The 25,236-nt window shown below is 29.9% G+C and overlaps 1 protein-coding gene and 1 pseudogene across 2 annotated transcripts; both read left to right on the top strand.

Annotated features, from left to right (window-relative positions):
* The first annotated feature begins 1,191 nt into the window (after positions 1 to 1,191).
* LOC132949180 (uncharacterized) lies at positions 1,192 to 9,175 on the top strand (annotated as a pseudogene).
* A 413-nt stretch (positions 9,176 to 9,588) lies between these two features.
* Positions 9,589 to 23,639, top strand: LOC132948650 (uncharacterized). Of its 2 annotated transcripts, none has more exons than XM_061019215.1 (4): positions 9,589 to 9,816; positions 21,447 to 21,496; positions 21,943 to 22,286; positions 22,868 to 23,639. In XM_061019215.1, exons 1-4 carry the CDS (start codon positions 9,726 to 9,728, stop codon positions 23,154 to 23,156), a joined length of 774 nt encoding a protein of 257 aa, XP_060875198.1. In that variant the 5' UTR covers positions 9,589 to 9,725; the 3' UTR covers positions 23,157 to 23,639. The 2 variants fall into 2 exon arrangements, with proteins under 2 accessions (XP_060875198.1, XP_060875199.1); XM_061019216.1 differs by having other exon boundaries at positions 21,943 to 22,253.
* Positions 23,640 to 25,236: the final 1,597 nt, after the last annotated feature.

The raw sequence follows: 25,236 nt of genomic DNA on the forward strand, positions 1-25,236 counted from the left end.
AATATAAGACATTTAGATATAACTTATCTAAATGTCATATAAGTAACGCCTACTGCTGATATGATTTAAAACTACTTATATTAAAACTACATTATTCTTACTTTTTTCATTATAGTTTATTCACTACCTGTGGTAAAGGTATCACTATAAATGTTTCGTAGTTGGATAAAATTACTATTAGGAGCAAGTATAGTGACAGGCTTTAAACGCAGTGTGTTTTTGCCAAAAAATTCCATATTAATTTTTTGATGATTTTTTTGGGGGCGTCACAATATTTAAGCCTGTTAAAATTAAGATCATGAAATAAAAACATACGAAATACGACTGTGATGAAACACGAACTCACTAATTGTTTGTTATTTATCCGAGTACGGGTGGAGTGGGTGACACTCCACAGTCAATAAAAAAGATAAAATAAAAATTGAAACGAAATGAATCGAATGACCACAGAATAGATGAAATATATATATTTCATCTATTCTATGGAAGACACAATGTGTATCGAAAAACCCGATAAACCTATTAAATGAAAACAAATTAAATATCAAGATAGCAATAAATTTATCTTTAGATAATATTTTGAATAGGCTAAATTTTTATAGTACATTTAACAAATATGCATTAAAAGTTAAAACCAACAAACCTAACTCGATAGTGCTAATAAAAATAAAAAAAAACATCGACGTCATGTACAAAAAAAATGCAAAGTAAAATTTTTAGCTTTGATGCACTTGTTACATGAAACGAATTATATAGGGGGCGGCCCATTTTTCGGCCAAAATGTACCCTTCCCTTTTCGGTCAGTACCTACATACAACTGTGTGAAAAAATAATAAAATAAAACAATTGGCGATAAACTGTTATAACGTCTTATAACACATTACATTAATCGAATAAAAATGAATACAGCCTTATAATACATATATAATAATAATGATGAAAAATTTGCATTTATAAATATTGAATATGTCAACAATTAAGATTAAGTTTTATTTTTTATAATTGTATGATATTATTTGTTTGACAAATGTATAACTACATATTTTAACATTTTTGTAGTCTTCAATGTAAGCTTCATTTAGTCTTTGCCGTTCCACATTTTTTGCATCACGAGGGTTTTTAAAATGATCCTTTTAATTTTTGTGTATATAATATCTGTTTGAACTTCATGAATAAGGACGGTTGTTATAGATGTACATTTTAAAGAAAACTGTAAGTACTGGCCGTAAAGGGAAATTGGCCAAAAAGGAAACGGTACGTTTTGGCCGAAAAGGGAAGAGTACATTTTGGCCGAAAACGGTGACGCCCTATGAAGGTACTTGGAAAGCATTGAATAAGATCAACCAAAAAAGTATGCACTTTGAATTGAAATCCGGGCCCTAGTTATAACTATATAGACATATAGTGTTCGGAAGTTATAGGAACTAAAAAAGGAAAAATATGCATGAAATATGCACAAAAATATTTGAACTCCATAAAAACTATTTTCTGTTTTTATTAAATTGTACTAAAATAAATGTAAAATTTGGAAAAATAAATGTATAATATTTAAAATATGGCGATAAACTGTATGGCACTTTGACGTTTTATTGAACTGAAAAAAAATAGCTAAAAAAATATATCCGAACAGATAGTATTTACATCGGAATACAGGCGCGATAGAGATAAATGTGTACGAATAGTCGATTGGGGTGATAACAATAATTACCTTCCTACATTAATATAGAGTTATATTATATTCAATATTATTATTAAAATACACAAATTAAAAAAGAAAAATATAAATTTATTTTTTAGAAAATATAAAATATATGCAAAATATACTAAAATGCGTATAAAGATCAAGAAATATGCATTTTAAATTTTAAATTTTTAAACTGACCATTGTTTAACTTGAATTTTTACTTTAGTGCTCTATAAATCGAGAGCATAATATAGAATAATATACAACTCCTACAACTTCCGAGCCCTAATTATAACATTTAAAATACTATCCTCATCGTCACCAACTATTTTAATTTATATTTATTATTATGAAATATTTTTGAATCATTAATGCATTATTATTAATTTCATTCTCATCGAGACCTACTAATAAATAATAATGCGTAAAAAATAAAAATAAAAATAATAAAAATTTTCTCACTCATGCATTTTCTAATCATACACAGCGAGATGGGAGAGAGCAGTAAAATATTGACTTCTGTACGATCTTTTTTTTTCCATGTGGTATCGGTGACATTGCCGGAACTTCTTGCGAATTACTTCGATAATTTCTGTGCCACCTGCAGTGGAAAAACCATTAAATTATAAAAACTTAACTTTTAATTTTGAACACTAGATATTGAATCTAAAATTCAAAAAAAAACAAAACAAAACAATAAAACTAATTGGATTAATTTAAAACAATTCACTGTTGTAATATTATACAGTATAAATAAATAAATAATTTCTATTCGATTAAACATTTACGCAGTGTATACAAAACATTATATTCTCCTTTTTAGCCAGCACGGTATTACACTTACATTTATTTACTATAGCCAACATACTATTATAATATCAATTTTATATGCGTGGGTGTAATATATAGTGTATCGTAGTTTATTTGTTTTTCAAAGTAAAAGTTAATACTTAAATTCCTACCAGCGTCCAGAATTATACTTGAACGTTAAAATATGTGTAAGCAATATACCTACACACAACTTATATCATTGTATTTATGTATAATGCAATATATGTTATGCATTTAAAACAGTTTAAAGTTAAACCTAGTTTAATGTAATAAATAATAATTAAAACTAAAATTAAATTAAAAATAATACTACAATATTAATATTATACTAATTATTCTAGTTATAAGCTAAATATTTGTAGTTTTTAGTATTATTTTTTACAATCTGCATTGAATCTTGTCACATATGAGCAACGACAGTTAATTTATAAAATCATTTAAAATGTATTATATTTGGTGCAATCATTAGAAAATATCAATAAATCCCTCCAAAAGTGTAAGCGTTTGTTCATTCTACGTCGTAACCGTATTCCATACCCTCGCTAAATTTTAACAATATAGGAATCCCTATTGGAAGCCGACCGGCAAGTATCTTGGTGTAACGTTGGAGAAAATATTAGCTTGGTTATCGCATTTATCATCTAAACTTCAACAAGCCCAGCAATATAGTTCCCAATTCTAAAGACGAAGTCGACATCACAGTAAAAATGATTGAAACATTAGATACACAATTCCGGCCTAAGGCTATAGCTTCCGGAGCATTATTTAGATCCAGTCCAATTTCCAGCATACTCAATATTTCCCATACGCCGTCTTTATTTCTAATGTGAAAAAAAATGTCATGCTTTTAACAGGAAGTCGAGCTCAGAGGAATTACGCTATCCACTTAAGCATTAGAACCGAACTTCAAAACTTTAGTTTTGGTTCTCTAGGGCCACGAGACTCTAAGACACCATCTCCTTCGTGGATCATGAACGACGAGTATAAATATAAACGTTGAATTTTCATTACTGGCCAAAAGTGAATACTGCCGATACTGAGGTCTGGATATCTGAGACCCAACGGCTACAACACTAGCACCACTATCATAATTACGAAAGTGGTGCTCGAGCACTTTTTTACAGTTTTTAGATACATAATACTGTCATAGTGCAGGTACCTACTTATAATAAACTAATATCATAATATTCGTAGAACACTATATCACTGGAATAAGTAGGTATATTAAAGTTACCTGTAAGAATAACAAACTAAGGAAAAAAATCCTATGGAAAACAAAACCAACTTTATATCTGTAATTTATAAATATTAAATATATTAAGTTCGTTAATAATTATGTTTATTATTCTATAAACTAGATAGTTATAAAGTCATATAGGTATGATGTTATATCAAAGATTTTTTTTTTGATACCCATATTATGTTATTATTAGGGCTCGGTTGAATTTTTTTTAACATACTGTATGGCGTATGCCAAGAATAACCACAAAATGTGTTTTATGTAACTTTGAAAGTGTGATTAAAAATATCAATTCTCTTGGACCATATTTTAACATTTTACAGTTTTTGGATAATATTTACAATTTTAAGGGTGCCGAGGTCTGCAGATACGTCATGAAAAACAATGTACCCAGAATGCCTATACAGAGCGCCGTGTTATCGTTTATATCAAGCAAAATAATAAAATATTTAATATTCACTCAATATTACTACAGCAGTACAGTCATGACTGTAACCTTTTAACCTCGAGTCTTTAGTTATTGTAAAATAAATAGATTAATAAAAGTTATATGTGTAACTTAAGATAGATGTCCACTAATTTAAACCTACCTACGTAATAATAATTTACAATAATGTATTTGTAATAATATTAATATTTGTTTGGGTGCTTCGTGCTAGTCGTAATAGTGGGGGGTCTTCGCATGAACTTGGTTTTGATAGTATCTCGTTATTGAGTGTTTTGAGTGTGTTCAATTTGAATTTAATGTTAAATGTTAAATCATTGCATAAGAAAAACGATTCTCACCAGAGATGTGTGAATTTGTAATTTGTTTATATTATTATTAATGAGTAGGTAGAGGTACCTCTATATACTTAATCATTTTTCTATTAGTAATATATAATTTAATGTGACTTTACGCTATAACGATAAAAGTTTAACGCAATAAAGATTATAAATTTTTTATGCGGGGCGCGGGGCGCGGGCCACATAAAATTGTTTCGGGGGTCATGGGTTGCCGATTCCTGATATACATATAGGTACATTTAAATATTTAATACATGTGCAGGCGCGGACTGGCTGGGATACTACAGCATCCCTTGCTCTAAAATATATTTGCCTAATATTATATATTTAAAGATTCTAGACACGCCTAATGAACAGCAGATTGTTACAAACTTACGATTACTAGTAATCTATAATATTGTACAACTTTGATTGAAAGTTGGTTGTAACTTGGTTACTTATTTACGTTTTTAACGTATATTCAATATTTTTTTTTAAAACGAAATAAAATATATTAATATTTTATGAATACATGTATTAAATTTTGCCCAACAATTTTTGTTATTTTTGGTAAATACCCTTTAAATTGTGTAGCATTCCGTGTCCTATTTTACCAGTCTGCGCCTGTACATGTGTGACGTGTAAGCATATCACATTTCACCTACATGACTACATATGAATAATAAGAGAACATTTATTTGACCATTTGTAATTTTATGTACCTATTATTTTTTATTAGAATTGATTACATAGATGTTTGGAACATAATAATTATATCTTGATTATGCATTATACACATGTTGTACCACGATTCTGTAATACATACTAATATTATTGCGTGTTTATGCATTTAATTTACTGACTGCGGACATGTCATTATTTTATAATTTGCCTAATCTAACTTTTAAACCATAATAACAATGATAACGAATTACAGAGAGTTAATTATCAATTAACGGTTTTATGAACATACTATATTTTATTTAAACAATAATATATTCACACACGTGTTCCTTCCCCTACCAACACTAACAACCCACAAACAAACCACTACAGCTAATGGCCATAGTTGCCGAAGCTTAAGATCAATAAAAAAAAAAAAAATAATATATTATTACTAGCTGATCCCGCTGGCACTTCGTTGCCCGTTAAATGTACCAATTCTATATGGCTCAAACTTTGTTCAATTCGTTATTTAATATTCGGTGTATGGTGTTCAAAATTTATCTTTACTTTTCTGTTGCCCGGAATAAAAATTCTGATTCGCAGCAGTATATTATCAGGTAGGCAATCTACCTGCGGTAGATCGCGGACCCCGTGCTGTTTGTACGTAAGTGTATGATTTAACTCTAAAGTATCAAAATTGTACCAAGTTTGTCATTTTTACTTAAATCCACCTACAGAGGATTAATATAATCAATTAATACAAAAGCCTAACCGAACCATACTAAAATCCGATGAATAAAAAAAAACAAATTTAACACTTTTTAAATTAGCCTATCTTCTTCCCAGAGGTCTAATCTACACACAAACATTCATTTTTATCTATCTATACTAATATATAAAATGATAGCGTTTGTTTGTATGTTTAGGATAAACTCCGAAACTACTGAACCAATTTCGAAAATTCTTTCACCAATACAAAGCCACATTCTTTGTGAGTGTCATAGGCTAATTTAAAAAGGGAAGTGATCACCCCCGGTAGATGCTCAAACAGGAATTTTGAGATTTACGATAGAAATTTTTGTTTTTTAATGGTTGCTATGGGTTATATACTTATATATATAAATAAAAATAATTGTATAGACGTTGTTGTTGTTTTTAGCCATGTCGCCAGGTGTGCACTTAAGAGGCCATAACTCCGGAACCACTTTTTGCACAGCGTACAAACTTCACAGAAACCATCTACATATCAATATTAATATGCCCTGAAATTTTTATCCAAATCGGTTCGGTGGATCTTGAGTTATAAAATGTATTCAAAATGTACACTTATTTTATATATATATAGATTTATTGTATGTTTTGTATATATTTTTTTTTTAGTTGATCTGAAAAACAAATTTAGTTATTAACATTCATTTTTAGATGAAATACCGGATTCGGTAAATTGGCGATATGATACGATAACCGAGATGTTGCCGATAAATATGCGTGAAAGAGTGACGAAGAAATTGGAAAAGCTGTTTTTAATGCGTACTCAAATCAAATTAGAGTTGTCTCTGAATACAGTGGTCATGTTTATGATCCACTATTTCCGTTAGGATATTTAAAAAATTAATGAACCATACCGAATAGTGAATACACACACATATAAATCAAAAACTGACTTAGTATTCAACAATAACGTAATCAGAGGATTAAGATATTGTAACCATAACCTTTTTGTCATTAAATGGGCACTTGATCAGATAGGTACGTGTTCAAGTGTGCACCATAAACTAATATTGATTTAATTTCTTCTTATTTTCCACTCTATAGCCTACGATAGTATGTCTATATAGGTATAAGTATCTATTAATTGTTATTTGTTGCAGGAAACAACACACATTTTCATTATAATCAATAATCATATTTTAATCACGTTTACATACCTACATATAGATCGTAACTAATATCGAATGGAAAGATGCCAATATTAGAGGAAGCTATTATTAGGGGGAATTAAATACAAGGCGAATACTCCTTTTTCGGAAAACACCATGAAATATCCATCTTTAGTGCCAAAATCAAACATTTCATATGAAAGTGTCAGAGCTTTTTTTTCAGGAAACATTCCAGTCATGACAAATGTCGACAATTTGTATAACCTAAAGTAAGTTAGATCACTAGTATTTTACTGATCAGATCAGTATTAATATTATAAAACTGATAAAATTATTTTTTGTAACTCATGATGTTTCAATACAAGTTTAGTTGTAAGATTACTGAAAAATAATTAGTTAGGTATTATTAGTTAATCTGCGTTTAATAATATAATAATAATATACCTATTTATTTGAAAAATTATCTTGTTTACTGATTTTACAATAACATATAATTGTGTCAATTTATTAAATTTACTTAATATGTAATTTGATAATAATTTATCCGTATTAATCAATTACCAAAAACTGATATGGGTTGTATATCAGTGTCTATATATACGTAAATATAAAATAATTTTTTATTTATCAAAACAATTATTATTATGATTTTATAAATAATAATTATCAAATAAAAATGTTAATAATAAAAATTAATGCAAGCTATACGTTTAAAGTATTAACACGTAAAAACCCTTTTAAAGTTAATTTTCTAATCCTTCCTTTTTTTCAACAGATACTTCCTGTAAGAGGTCGCATCGCTGATAGTGTAGTGAAGTCCATGCAACCCAACATTTCTATCGCAGTCAGAAAAGCAATTACACCTTGCATCATGTTCAAGAACGTGTCAGACCCACACTTCAATGGATTTACTACCAGTACATCTTTGGGAATACAACTCATAGTCTATGACGTCATAACCTGGTTTGAACCAAACCAATCAAAGAGTAAAAAATATGGTCGCCGATATGGCTGACAAAAAATTGACCTCCACAACCGAGTTGGTCATGCATAATTTGATCGGCACTTTCCGAATGCAGCTCACCAAAGACAGCAAACAGTACACGGTTTACGTTATGTTCAAGATCGAAAACATCAACATAATGCCAACTAGTAATATGTTCAACCGTGGGTTAAAGCCTTATTACTTTGATAATATTGAATATAAGCTTACAACAAAATGTAGGAAATGTATGGGGGGGGGGGGCTATGGACATTTTTAGAAAGGCTTAGCCCCTAACCCCCCCCCCCTTTTTGCGCCTATGTTTATGTAGCAAATATCAATTAATAATAATTGGTATTATTCATAAATTCATAATGATTACGCAACAAACCGTTATTTTTAACTAAATAATCAAGGTTTTTTTATCGACAAATATTTTCACATAATTTTATACTAGAACATGTACTATGTACAATATAATATAGTAAATACTCTATATACTGTACGCAAGTTAACTTTTATTTTGACTAACGTGCCAGTCTAAAGCAACGTCTAAGACACATCACCCATCGCATTATCCTCTCTAATTATAGCAACTATAACTAGGTAGTAGGTACCTATAGGCTATAGGTTACTATAGTATTATAGTAACTTAATATTTATTTTAGTAGACATTTATAGCAATAATTATTTATATTATATTGATTTAAAATAATAAATTATTAAAAAATGTAAACACTGATGAATGATGAGAGATGAGGCGTATCCATCAGTGATGGCTGCTTGTAGATACATGCTATATGATGCACTCTTAAAAAAAAATAGAATCTAAGTTGAAACCTTAGTATTCTAATATACTATGATGTCGAGAACCTGAACATTTTTCAACAAATGTCGATGACAGACAGAAAAAAAACTCATCATTGCAAATACAATACATTAATTGGCTCCACTAGGAATCTAAAAATGTTAACTATAGAATTATACCAAGTTATGTTTTTTTCTCTTTTTCTTTTGAAAATTGCATACAGCTCAATTAATATAAATAAGTTTAAAAATACAATTAATGAATAAATAAAACAATTCGTAATTAATGGTCCGTGATTAAATGTACAGGTCTACTATAATCCATATTATGCTTTTGTGTTTTGTTAGTTGAAAACGAATATTATGCTTATCAATTATCATATTTTAATATTTTGTTAAATCAAACAGTTTATTATATGCATATACTTTTGCGATGGTTATTAAAATAAAATAAATATGACCTTTATTGTTTTGTAATAAATAATAATGTGTGGTAACTGGTTATAATATATTATAATGTAATTAATATACATATACCTATATAAGTTACAGACGCTCATTAAAATCATACGTTATTGTTAAACATTCTTTAAATTATATTTTAAGGGTAGGTACGTAACCATAACTGCGGTGTGTAGATGAGATATATGTATAATAATAATAATATAACAGCAGGAGACCAATTCTGGTGGTGTAGGTATATAGATAGTATAGGTACCTACGAGCCGGTTACTCGATCAGTCGCAGTAAAAAACGAACCGTCAACGTGCTCGCTGTATAGGTTGTGATATTTCGCTATACATACCAGCCACAGAGCATGTGATGTTTTCATACACGTAACGGTCATTATTAAAACAAAATTTATTTAAAATGTTCAAAATGGTTTGTCGAAATCTATTTTCATTTGTTGTGTGTTCTGTTTTAATAAGTTCATCGCTGTCGGCCACCAGGATAATAAAAGGTAACATTTTATCCTAAGTATAAATTATTATATGTCTGTTGATATTATAGTTTTTGGGTATGAAACACGGATACCTTTTCATAAAATTAAAACATTATGTGGACGTTAAAAAAATTTAGGTATGTATAACCTAACCTATACATACAAAAGATTCTTAACATTTGAATTTGTAATATTAAATTTGTAGATTTTTATACTTTATTGGAATTCAATGGAAAGCTACATTTTTAAATCAAATTAATAACGCACATTATGAAACAAAAAGTTTAGAACAGATGTTTTTACAATATACTTTTAGGTCTAACCATGATATGATAATACATATTGATAATTATTATTTTATTTAAAAATCGATAGATATGATTTATAAAAATGTAAATCTATATATAGCTATGTATTATTGTAATGTGTAGGTAATAATATGTACTATGCTCAATATTACAGTTAATTTTATAAAACTAATACATATATCAAGAAGTAAGTACTTGTGGAAATGAACAAATATATAGTCTAAACTTACATTTAGTTAGGTACATACCTAGCGGAAAAAACAAAATTCAACCTATAAGAAATATTGAATATTACGATAAAAGAATAAATTATGTTTAAAGTTGTAACATATATTGTAGTCAGTTATAACTTAAAAGTTTATTATTAAACAGTAAAAAATTGTTGTCGTATAATTATGATCGGTATTTTAGATTTTTATTTAATCATAGGTACAGTTTAATACAATCATTGAATCATAATATGTATAAATACAATTATTGAATTATTACACGTGAATAAATTACAATAGTTAGTTTGGGTTTTAAAATTTAATAGGAATTGAGTGTTTTTGTTTTAAATGCATATGAAAATATTCAAATTAAAAAAAAATATTGATCTATTATGTCATACAAAATAGTTGATCGCAAAGTCAACAATAATATTTAGTTTTGAAGTTATTTAAATTTGAATAGGTATTAGTGGTATTACGTTTAATAAATTAAAAACAAATAAAACGTATCACTGTAAGTATCACTAGTATCAGAACATCAGGTGTTCAATTCTGCTGGACAATGTCCGAAGCAATTGTTCATGTAAAGAGTATTCGAATAATACAACTTTTTTATTGCATATATAATAGTATTAATATTTCAATGTATTATATCATGAATAAAATCACATTTATAGTTTTATCATTCATACTGCTATTACGTGTTTAAAAGTGTTTATATAGATGCTTGTTTATACTATAAGACTGGTTAATATTGGTATTCACTCAAGACTGCAGGATATGTTTGAACGAGTTGACTTTTTCTTTTTAAACTTTCTATTTAGCACTTTTATCGATACATGCAGAGATCGATGTACAAGCGACAATGTTATCGATCAAGTTTCAATCATTGTCAAGAATGAAAAAAAAAATGTATTCTAACGATTGACATTATGGGATGTGTAGTCACCAACTGCATAACTATAATACAAAATTGTACTTTTATGGAATGACCGAATAATCGTATACAATTGAACTTGGCAACGATCCATTGTTATTACATGTGCCTGAACGATTTAGGGATGTGGTGCGATTTCCGGTACTATGGGTGCATTACGCAAGCAACCAGTTAGCTGCAGTTGACGGTGAAAGTTGGGCACATCTGCTTTGACCTGTACTCATGTAACTTGTCGAACCGTTTGTTTCTAAGTGAAAAAAAAAATGTAATAATATATACCAAAACGTGTTGGAAGAGAAAGTTTGAGAATTTTGAGATAGTGTACCACTGCAGGGTATACATCTATAAACTCGATATTCGGCATAGTGAAAGTACGTTAATCAAGGTTACGAATTCTTCCGTTCAAGACGTCTCCACGGTCAAAGGTCTGTCGGGTAGAATCGTGAAAAGACGGCACGTTTGCAATATTTTACTGTAGGGCTAAAGGCGAAAAGAAATTAGAAAATCCAATGATAACAAATCCGGTGTCGTTTAGAACACAATATCACTATTGATACGACACATGTAGTATTATAATATTGCTCATACGTATATTTTATATAGGTATACCTACCAATTATTATGACTATTTGGAATAAAAAGAAAAATCGATGGCACATCCGAACAAGTTTAATGCAATTACGATATTACATAATTTGCGAAATCGTGAAAAAAAAGCTATCTATCGTTGTACTATTGCAATCGCATCGTTAAATAACGAAACTCGATGAAAAAATATCTGCGCAAATAATCGTTAAACTATAAATATAATATATAGTGTATAATTATATATAATTTTTGTTTGCTGTATGTGATACAAACTACAGTAGATAATAATTCGTTTTAACTAAAATTCGCTTAGTTTTGTTTGAAAGTATTGTTTCGTCCATAAAATAATATAGCATAATATGCCTACCCATTTGTTTTCTTTTAAGGCAGTCTTACAAATACACTTACCTTGTGCTATTTATATTATTTTTAAATATCACAAGACATCTTCATTATTCCAAAGATATTACGATGTCCTTCGTCGGCCATTCTTTATATAAAGATTTATTTTTTTATTTTATAATTCCCGTGGATAGAAAAATAACTATAATCGTGTGACTAAGTAAACCTAGCTTCCATGAATCAATTTTGCATGCATGAAGTACATTCTTCCCAGTAATCTTTAGCTATTGAAAGTATAATAATATTATTATTTGGATGACAATATCCATTTTTTATCTGAATATAGTTACATAATATTAAAAACTGTTTGTTTTTTAAATAGTTCCAGAAATTCCATACATATAACATAATATATAATACATGCCTTTATACATTTAAAATTAAAGAATATGGTCTAATATCTACTATAATATATAGGTAACGTAGTTGTGTACCCAACAAAACCGTTTGTATATTTGTATTATGGTTAGGTATACTGTATACAATAGTTTTATTATGATTAAATTTCTATAGTACTTAACCAAACGACATTGAATATTGATTAGGTACTTACTTATAAATAATAATAATATTTTGAAATTTCACTGATGTTATTTAATTCAAATGTGAACTATTTTATTATCTATAACTGTAGGTATTTGTTTTAACCGGTAAAAAAAAACAGTTAGTTTGACTTTCATCTAACTAATTAGATCACCTACTCCATAAACAGATGCTTTGTTTGCATATACACTCTGTGTAACTTCTTCGCGCCGTTTTGTTATTATGCAATGTAATCTAAAAGATTTTTTTGTTTGATTTGCAATAGTTGCTAAATAGTGGTGGTCGGTGTATAGTGGTTATGTATGTATATAGGCGTATTTAATACGACTATATACTCAGCGGAGCAAAATGTCATGGATATTAAACATTGGCCGACACAATTTCATTCGACAACCTAGGTTATTGGGCCAATTGTCACACTTTGTTAACACTTACATTCTTTTTTTTTTTTTTTAACAAGTCTAAGTTACCATCGTTTTTGCAGACAATTATGTAATCGATGTATAATAATACGACTGCTCTGTCAATTTATGTAAATATTACAAAAAGCAACACAATTAAACCATTTTTTTTTTATTACAATATATTATAATATGTGATTCAAGTCATCATCACAACATCGCGTAGGCACCTATCATAGTCACAGACACTGTTACAATGAGAACAATGACAGTGTATAACATGATATTAACATTGCCGTATATTGCATTGTATATAGGTACCATCATGATCAGTCGTGTAGACAAAGGCAGGCGGGCAGGGTCACCGGTTAACCGTGAGAATATAATTTCTTGTTGGGCCTCGGTTGGAACTTTGAAAACGATATTTCGTGTTGCATTGAAGATTATGATATTATGGGGTATTGAGATTTTAAGTGGCTACACAAATTTACATTTTTCCGGAATGTTGTCTTTGTTCGGTTTTTAATAGCGAAATTAGCGTCAGAAAACCATGTATTGTCATATATACGTGTTTTTAAACTTCAATGTTATTCTTTCCCATGAATATGTATATCGCGATGCTTACTATATGATAATAGTTTGGAGACTAAAATATTTGAGTGGCGACTATGCGCATAGCATATTATTGTAATTTTCGAGTGAAATTAATAATTTTGACAGAAAAAAAAAGTAGCACATTATAATTTTTTTTTTTTTTTTCAATATTATTACCATAACAATAATTGTTTAAATTAATAAATAGTATAGTTACAAGTGTGCACGAGTGTCGTATATAGTATAGGTACCTACGATACCTGTCTACGCATTATTGTACCGGTGTGCCACATTCAAAGAACTTATTGTGTTATTGTTGAAAATAAAAACCGATAAGACTGAACAAAAAATCGCTTAACCCATTTGTCAAGCTATAAACATTAGTGTGGCAAATTCCAACTAACACGTAATTCGAAAAAATACAATGTATTGGTGACATATTTACGCATAGCTGGTGTTGCAGTATAATATCTATCAGCATATCGGCCTGCCTTGTGTGTCTAGAACGGCGTTTTAATTTTTTTGTCATAACAGTTTATTTTGTATTGTACGGTCATTTCTTCAACCCGTATAATAATAATATAATGCATAGTGCATACGCTTTGGTACGATTAGCAGCAACTCGTATATTATACAGTGCGGTTGGCCGTGCACGATCAACCCCTTTCTCATCCGTTTGTAATGCATTTATTCTCAAAATATGATTTTCGAATTTTTTATGCATGCCCGTATAAGCCATGATAGGGTTATAAATGTTATAATACTTCCACGTGCTTGTATTTTTTTGTGCATTTTAATCGGTGTTTTGTAGCGATACAAACTTCGTTTTTTAAACGAGAACCGTCATTTTCACTTTTAGTCGCGAAGCAGATGATTTGGAAGTGTTGATAACGACAAAATCAAAATGTTGACAATTAGTTTCCAAATCATAAAATTGTAGGCACTTGTGTACTTAGGGTGATAATCCCTAACAATGGTTTTATATATGAAATATAAAATCGGTTTAAGAATAAGTTCGTTATGTAGGTACTTAATAATAACTGCACGGACGATTTTACAGATTGTAAAACGTTTGTACAATTGCGATAGGTATTAATAATTTTTAAAACATCGTACCCTTATATTTGTTAGACCTACATTATCGTGGACTATATATGACCAGTATTATACCTGTAGGCTTTAGTGCATACGATTTAATAACTCAAAAACTATTCTATAAAATGTTGATTTAGACAGAGATGCACATCAATAATTACATACAACCCGTCTGCTTAATAATTTACCGTAGAAAAGGTCGTTTTCATCGGAAAACCAAAAGTTTATATCGCTACTACATTACACGCCGTTTCGACGGTACGACAAATCCGAGTATTTTAAAAAATAGGGTCCTAATAGTGAGTCTAAGACGTATATGCTTGAAAATCCCAAAGATCAGAATTCGAATAGATGCATATTATAATAACTAAACGAAAAAACGCGAGCTGGCGTCGTCGGTGAACCAGTCGCGGCGTGTAATATCGTTATAAATACGGTAAATTTTATGCGCGGACATGCTCGCAAACGAAACCACTTGTATAGGTATACCTACCTACCTACTGTCGTATATTATGTTTCAAAACGTTTGTGTACAATTTTTTTTTTTTAAACGCTCGGGACCGTGTACAGCGTTCAATTTGGCGTTGCGACACAATAACCGATATCGGTTGCATTGTTATACGTTATATTATTATTGACCGGATCAGAACTCGCGACAGTTGCTCAACGAAAGTCACCGTTGCCACGGGTACCTGCAGCTGCCATTATATACATGCACAGTACATACATCATATAGTGTTATACCGCAGTCTGTAATGCGATAGAAAATCATAGGTAGGTATTGCGTTTGATAACAACAATGCGCGTTAATACGTACACGGTATATAATATTATGTGAGCCACTGCACGCTGCGCGCGGTACGTGTGAGAACGTTTCGTTTGACACGAAAATGACATATATAATATAATATCATTGTGGTATATATAATATATACGCGAGAGTGTACAGTCTAGGTCAACCGGTAGTTTTTACCGCATATACATAATAATAATATATGTACGATATTATTTGTTGCCTAAAAGATAACCCGGGTAGATAGGTATAGGTAACTAAAAAGTAAATAGTTAATGCCCTTAGGTATGTGTACATTGTATATATGTATATATATATATATATATTATATAGGTACAGTATATAATGTATACTATGATTGTATACAGGTATTACGTAAAAATACTAAAAACGTATCGTCTGCATAATTAACAGCGGGATGCTAAAAAATAATAATATACCTAGGTATTTAGATGCATAGTTATACATGGTACCTATACGTGCCGCGTTCGTAACAGGTGTGTGTAGCGGTGTAGGAGATAGGTACCTACTACTGCAGCAGACTGTAGTATAGTTTCGATCGAGAACGGTTTTTTTTCGATCTCGACATAATAATGCAAACGGAACAATTATAATTATATCGCCAGTGTGACTTGGCATTCGTCTACGTTTCTATGATATATTATACCCATTGCTACTTTAAATCAATAATCTATATTTTTACTCAGGTAATATTCACGTTTCAGTTATATAGTTGTATATGTAGGTAATAATTATCCTCTATATAGGCATGTTGTTTTAGATTAATAGCTTTTATTGCATTTTGGTTACCTAAGTTGTAGGTTTATGTATAATGTACCTATATATAATTATAATAAAGTTGGCCAGTTAGGTGAACACATAATGTGATGTTATTGACTATGGGTATATTATTTTATTTATTATGAACATTGAACACTCGTATTGTGTTTAGTAAAAATAGTAAATACAACAATATATTATGCTGAGTAATGTATTTCCACCAGTCAGAACCGATGTCCGATACAACAACAGTGAAGTTGTATGAGATCTCTATATATATTTAAACGTTCTCGATTTAAAAATATAACAAATGCCTAGTAAAAACATAACATTTATTACTTTATGATTAAAAAAAAATACGTTTGGCGTTACTGTTATTTTGTTAAAATCGTGTGAGGTAAATTAATTCGTGTAAGACTTAAAACCAAAATAAACATCGTCTATACAGACAGGCATGCCCGTTTTGGCAACAATGACGATGTCGTCATTATATTATTATTTATTATTGTATACTTGTATACACACAATATATAGGTGCACTACAGCATATAGAGTCCTGTGACCTATACAATACACACATATAGACATATCATAAACCTACTTGATATCAGTGATGCGAATTGCCGTCATCGTTGAAGTCTTTCTGTTCGGCTCCGGCGATGATGACAGAATTGTCGCCGTAACACATATTATTACTATACGGCTACACTTACAGGTTAGGTTAGGTTAGCCTATACCTATACATAGATACCTCTATATAGTTACCCCGTGCAATAGAATATTATTCGCGTACATCCGGTGGTTATTCATTTTGTACAACGATAATATTTTGTCGCATTATGAACCGACCCAGAATTGGTCACACGAGAGCTACTCATGGGTGCCTAATGGAAAATACCGAACCACCTATATGCCGCTCTTGCAACACTTCCTTTACAATCAAACACATCCTCATCCACTGCCAAATATTCACGGGAGCTAGAAAAGAATGCAAAATACCATAGACAATCTGTATGAAGCCATCGGACCCTATATGCTGACATAAAAAAAATTATCACTTTTTTAAAAAAAAATTGAAATGTACAACTTAATTTGACCTATCATTTTTTGTCAAATAATCATATCGTAAGCTAATAACCCCATTATGTTGATGCTGTAACAATAAAAAAAAAAAAGTAAAAATATTTTGTCGACGGATCATTCGTGTTGGGTTTTTTTTTTTTATGCTTGATAATATTATATCATATTATACGTTATGTTGTTAGGTAAACACATCGGTCGGCGGCAATCGTCGGTATAACGCGTATAGGCACCCAATGTTTATATTACATATATATATACACTGCGCAATGACCTTGTATAGGCGTTAATCGTCCAATCGCGGTAAAATATTATAGGTATCGGCACAACGCACTATACTATATTATATTATATTATTATTCGCCATAATCTCGACGAGTGAAAGTCGATGTTCCGCTTCTGTTTCAGTACCTATACAGGTAATACGCCTAACGCTTCCAGGCCACTGCGGCTAAGGAACTGCAGATTGTTGATTCACGTCGCATATATAATATATATATATATAGAGAGAGAGAGCGAGAGAGATACCTACCGCGCGCGCGACGACTTGTATATTATTATATATTATAATTTATAATATTATTTTCGTATTCGCCGTGTTCGCCCAACCTACGCCGATACAATACAGCAGTGACCTTTTATACGACTTGATGACTTTGGTCGACACATTATGCCGTGGTGTTTGAATAATACAATTTCTCCAACCGCTGCACCGCGGCCCATCGTACATACATTATAATATTGTTTATTATTATGTATATTGCGCAATTATATTATATCGTAAATAATAGACTTATAAATTATATAGGCGTATGATCGCAATGCGCAACGGTTATTGTTGTATTATTGCCGTCTCAGCAGATGATCACAACAGAATCGGTACAAGTAAAAATTCTAATAATAATAATATGTATGGTAGGTACCTCCTAATTACGATTTTAATGTCACGTACACGCGCGTCACCGCTGTATATGGCCCGTATAATATGGGGTCGATTGACAATTATTTTACTTTGTGAAAGTGAAATTATTAACATATTACAGGCAGATACGTTTAGGCGCAGGGCCTTCCTTATAGGATTTGCGAGGTCCGCTGCAAAAAATAGTTGTGAAATCAAACAACAATTTATATATTCAATTGTTTTTAAAACACCCACTTTTTTGTTAACTGTTCATATTAACTAATTCAGAATTAACTGCAGAAGAATTCCCTATCTTTCGGTAGGAGAAGAGCAATGTGTACCTTTGAATTACACCAAAAAAGGCATAGCAATCAACATGGACTAACCTACTGCATATCTCCAAGAAGCAAATTAAAGCTATGATCAGTGTAAGGGACCAAAAAGCTCTATACTTCTATAGGGTTTTCTGAAAGAATAACCTTACCCCTAAGTGTCATCCTAACCTAACCGAATTGGTTACAAACGAGTTGTGTCCCAAACGCGAAATTATGACCCTGAGTTTTTTTCAGGTTACACAATGTATTATATAGTTGTAGCCGGTAGATTTTTGTGAGATAGGTAGGTACACGAGCCGGTAACGCATGTTTCGATAAATTTAAATCGAGAAAATTTATCCACTATAATATTATATGTATAAGTATATTTTACACAGCAATAATTCATGTTGTTTTGCCATAACCATTGACACAACTCTTGAACCTACCCCTATTTATCATTGGGACATGAATCAAGTACCAGTAATTTCGTTTGGACACATTACTTGTTAACCGGGACCCTATTTGCCCCACCATCATAATATGCTTGACCATGACAGATATTTATTTATTAATTAACTAAATTTATTTATGAAAATATTGATGATAAGCAAAATGTACTTGGTATTTTTCTGGACATAAAAAATGCATTTGATTCTGTAGACCATGATATTTTACTAAATAAATTGAACTTATGTGGTACTCGAGTTATTGCTCATAACTTAATTAGCTCTCATTTAAGGGGGAGATCGCAAAGAGTTAAAATTGATTATCAATTGAGTGACTTGGCTAACAATTACTCAGCACCACAAGGTACTGTACTTGAACCGTTATTGTTCATAATTTATATTAATGGCCTCCTCGATATGTGTGTACAACAAAAATAATCTGTTTTGCTGATGATACAGTTATTCTAGTAAAGAATCGTAACATAAATGATTTATACAAAATAACAGAGAATAGTTTTGCGACAGTTAAAAATTGGATGGACAATAATTTGCCATCAATAAACATGGAAAAAACTATATTTATTCAATTCGGAATAAAAGAAACAATTTGTTATCTGAAGACCGAAAAATTACCGTTCATTCGCACAACTCCCTTATTAATATCAACACAACAATTATTAATTGTAACTGAGTTTTTAAATGTGTATCTAAATCGGGTAGCTTCAATTAAATATCTGGGTATTAACATTAATGAAAACCTAAAATAGAATATTCATATCAATCATATTATTATTAACACGATCAAAAATTGTTTACATTTTCAAATCGCTCAAACATATCTTAAATTGTAAGCTAAAAAAATTAACATACATTGGCACTTGTGCAATCAATCATTTCTTATGGTATTTCATTTTGGGAGGTACATACATAACACATCTACGACTCTACAACCTTGGAGTAACGCTGAATTCGCTGGTCAAATTAATTTTTAATATGCCTCACTTGTTTCAAACCTCTAAATTATATAGAAAATTAAATATATTAAGTTTAAAATCTTTGTTCCTTAAAAATATTTGTTTATTAATGTATTATTTTAAATATGACATAGCTGTACCAAGTCATAACTATTCTACCAACTTAAATCAAAGTCAAATGTCATTGCTCCGAAAATTAGAACAGTTTTTGGACAGCAAAGCCCTCAATACAAGTTTATACAATTTTGGTGTGATCATGATTTAAAAGTACATGATTTCAAAAAAATTTTCAATTTATAAAAATTATATTAATACTTTATTTTAGTAATTTTTTCATTTAAATTGTTAAATTAAGTTATCACTTATTTACTATAATTCTTATAGTTAAAATTTGTTTCTTTCTAACCACTTTGTTATCTATGGAACTCTCTCCTCTAGCACAGCCATCGGCTTTTGAGGAGATCCATACATTTTTAAATTAAGCTTATGCTAATATTATTATATTGTATTGTCTTTTGATGGAAATAATAAACTTATTATTATTATTATTATTATTATTTATAATTACCTATTTCATATTATATTAGGTACTTAATTTCTTAGAAATACCTTCGTTATTTCTCTACGTGAATCATAAAATTCAAACACATGAAATAATATAATTGTTTAAACCAATTGTACCTACAGTTTTTTTAAACTTATTTTAGACTTTAACCATAGGTACTTACTACCATACTATACTATACCTATTATCTACTCAATGCTACTACTAACTATTCGCAATAAATTCGTTTTTATGGACATATTATATTGTGAGCACTAAACATATTGTTATAAAACTATATGTCAATATAAACAATTACATTATCTAAAAACTAAAATTAAGATAGGTAGATACTCCACAAGGAAGTAAGTAGTCGTTAATAGATGAGCATCTATAAACGACTAATTCTTTATGGTTATTATTTATTAAGAAATTTATGTGAGATAGAAATGTTCAAATGCATAATATATTATTTTTTGTAGACTAACTAAAATAATGATTATAATATGATCTTAAATATTTTATTACATTTAAATTTTCAATTTTACTATAGGTATCCAACACAAATTATTTAAAAACATTATTACGAATGGTTTAAAACTTATTGTAGGTGAAATGTAAAAATAATATTTATTTAATTGCGCAATAACTGTGTAGGTATACTGTATGAAACAATACAATTATCACTGTGTTATATAATATATGTTTACTAATATCTTATAATATATAATTACAGAATCACACATGAATGCTCGCTTGAAGAGAGTAAGTCCAGAAAATACTGCTGTAAGTATATTTTTAAATTACATTTTATAAATAAGCTAAAATATTGTCTAATGGTGGTAATCTTCACACACGCGAGCATTGCCATTTAAATATTTAATTACTGGTTTTTTCATAACATGATGTTATATAGGTAGTATTATATAATAATAATGAAAAAATATAAATGAAAATGTAATTATCGAAAACCTAATAAACCTTTATGATGATAAATTATAAAAATTAGGTACTACAAAAAAATAAAAACCTAACCTACTTGTAACTAAATATATAAATATATCATATACCCATGTACCTGACTAACCTATATTTATAGGGAAAAAATGTATTATTTTTCTTTTCGAAAATTTACGTGGAAAAATTGGTATGGCACAATAATAAACATTTTCACAGTTTATAATAATAATAATAATAATAATAATAACTAACAATTATTATACACTTAAAAGGTGTACGGTTCTCGCACGCATGACCGGAGGGACTCGTCCGCGGACAGCCAACAGTTCTTGCCGGCGTTCGGGCCGCTGTTCGGCCAACTCGGCCACCACTCCCGTCCGCCCCGGCTGTACCAGGAGGCCGACTACCTGCCCGAGCTGACGCCGTACCTGCAGACGGCCGCGGCGTCCAACCAAGAGAACGCCATGCTGGGTTCCGGCAACTTCGGTGTCATACCCGGTGGAACGTACTACGCGGCCGGCGAGACAGCGTCCGCGTCCGACCCGTACCTGTACGACGGCAACAGTCACGGACGACCGCACCGGTACGTTCAGGGGCACCGAATAAATGGCAATAGGTATATAATATACCTGTCATCAACTTTCGTCTTCTTCTTCTTCTTCTTCTCCTTCTTCTTCTTCTTCTTCTCGTCTTCAGTCGCGTATACATAGGCACAACTAGGGAGATGGGGGCTTGGGTAGGCTTAGCCCACCCTGTTTTTGAACGTAATGAAATTCCAGAATCCGATATATAAATAGTTATTTTCTAACAAAATACTCTTCCATTAAACTATTTTCGAACGAACTATTTTTAGCAAAAAATATTTAGGCTTAAGTATTTTTTGCCAATAATTATATTTTCTAATGAACAATATGTATCCTAAAATTTGTTTCATTTTCTTCAACAGTATCTTTTCTGATAGGAAAGTGAATCTAGTTGGTACTTTGGGGGGTCAAAAGTAAAAATTTCCCAGTAGTTTTAAAAAGCGCCGTGAAAAACAAAAGAAAAATTAAGGAAAAGGGAATTTTTACGCAAAATCTGAAATTATCAAATTATGAATGCATGAAGGACACAGTTAGTCAGTCGCAAACATTTTCGTCTTTTATAAATATAGATAGATTTAATTTTGTATCTGTGTTTGTTAATAACTGTTTTTAGGTTTTCCGGAAATCCTAGACCATCAGCATTCCGTGACCCAGATGACTTCTTTGCAGGGTTCCGAGACTTTGCGGATATCACAGCTCCGACCAAGTCATCATTCTCTCAATACCATATGGTATATGCTCCAATGGAGGATCTACCGTCCAGTGAAGAAAAGGTCAAGTCCAAAAAGAAGAGAAAGTTAAACAAACATCTAGAGAATGAAAATGATAAAACAATTAAAGCTAAAAGAAAAATGCACGTGGGCGAAAAGGAATTATACGAACCAATGATTGCCCTAAGTTAGTCGGTATGATACAAGAATGAATAATGAAGAAATTATTATTATTATTATTATTATTATTATTTCGAAGTACAAAGTATTGGAATTTTTTTTTCTATCGACTATATTATAAACATATAGGTACAAAAAAAAGTGCCCCAGCTACCAAAGTTTGTGAGCTCGATTACTTACATCTCATGGTTTTGGCATTTAAAATGTTTTATTAAACAAATAGATCCATCAAAAACATGGTTTCCCAATGTACTATACTATTATACTGTGTTAATATGTTATTACTTATATATTAATATAATATTATATTATTATGAATCATGACGTATTAATAGGTCATATTCAAATTAAAATAAATATTGTTTATATGCTTAGTTATTATTTTATTATTGTATAAAAATACCAAATATCTAGTTGTATACTGTTTTGAACTAATGTATAATAATTTGTAAATATATATTTTTTTAAATAAATGTTAAAAATTGTTTAAAATTATTAGTTGAAATTATTAGTTTGAAAAATTGGTATACATGATATACACTACCAATTTAAAATATCTATATGTACATACAGGTAAAACGCGTCTTATTAAATTTAACACTTTACAGTTGTCAAGATTTAGCACTACGCCGCTACGTCTTATACATACACGTATCGCGACTAAAAACAAAATAAAAATATAATTATTACACTCAGTTATTTATTATAATAGTGAATTTCGTCAATAAATAAAATGCATATTTAGGTATAACACTGCTTTTAATTTTGATACGAGTATCTAAACGTTTGTGATATTAACGAATGGCTCAGTATAATCGTTAGTCGTTACTTATTAGTTTTAATAGCATTAATTGATGTGTGGTTTAAAGTGTTTGAACGACACATAGAAAACATAAATTAGGTATGTCGAACAAACAACAATATATTGTCACTGTCGTATAACGTAGCAAATGTTCGTTCACCAGTTTCAATAGCGTGTGATATTAGTTTTGATAGGTATTAAAGTGAATGGCATATTATCAAACTTTAAGGTAAGGACATTATGTGCGTTTTCGTTGAATTTTTATATACTCATAACTTACTTGAATATTAAAATATCGTGCGGTATGCTTTTTGTACAAATCTTGAGCCAGCCAATCTGTCCTTTCTGTTTTTGAGCATCCAAAATTTTAAAAACTTAATAATTATGGCACACATTATACCTACTGTTATATATTTTTTTTTTTCAAATGCTTGTATAACAGTAATTATTTAAGTTTTAAACATTATTTTAACCTTCAATAATGTTGTACTCAGTATAGTATCTTAAATAAACCAATCTACATACCCACCTACTGGTTACCATATATATTGATAATTGTTTCATAAAAACATGTTAATTAAGGACTTGCACTACAATAAAATGATTGTTATTTGTTATGACTAAAACTTGTACCTAGTTAAAATGTTGATTATTTTCTATCTTTAAATAGGTAAGTACACAATATTAATTGATCGACGAGACAAAAATGAAAAATTTTCTGATAAATGTGGAAATTTTTTTTTAGAAAAGTGTATAATTAATTAGTATTGTGTTTGTATGTTGTGTCATATGCTTGCGTCTCACGTACGCTACAATAATTAATAAATCGTATTATTATTTGCTTACACAAATAGACAACAAAAAAACAATTATTGACTACACACGACCCCTCTAAAAACAAAATGTGTACGAACAAAGGCCTTGAAAATATAATATTAATGTATCTAGTAAAATCTTTAATAAGAGGAAATACCTACCTATACATAATTTTTTTAGGTACCTACTATGAATTATACTGTCAACAAAATTGTATCTGTTGAATATTTTACATGTTAAATACCTAATAAAAATAACTATAAAGAAAGCATTTTTAATTTCTTAATTCGAATCCTTTTACAATTTTTATCCATCTATATAAATACAATTTTTATATTACACCTTATTTTACAGTGCGTTGTTAGTTGTAAAACAATTTCGTAAATCGAAGTTAAACATAATAGGATTCTTGATAGGTAAATAATGGATTACGGCAAATAGTTCAGAGTTAAAAGATATAATAAATTATCTATT

This window comes from Metopolophium dirhodum, chromosome 7 (genome assembly GCF_019925205.1).
Source record: "Metopolophium dirhodum isolate CAU chromosome 7, ASM1992520v1, whole genome shotgun sequence".
NCBI lineage: Eukaryota > Metazoa > Arthropoda > Insecta > Hemiptera > Aphididae > Metopolophium > Metopolophium dirhodum.

What these genes read in the sequence shown, in the direction of transcription:
- LOC132948650 (XM_061019215.1), top strand. Translation starts at nt 9,726, where the DNA reads ATGTTCAAAATGGTTTGTCGAAATCTATTTTCATTTGTTGTGTGTTCT. An exon ending in TAAGTCCAGAAAATACTGCT is followed by an intron (nt 21,497 to 21,942) that starts GTAAGTATATTT and finishes TACACTTAAAAG; the next exon opens with GTGTACGGTTCTCGCACGCA. An exon ending in CACCGAATAAATGGCAATAG is followed by an intron (nt 22,287 to 22,867) that starts GTATATAATATA and finishes AACTGTTTTTAG; the next exon opens with GTTTTCCGGAAATCCTAGAC.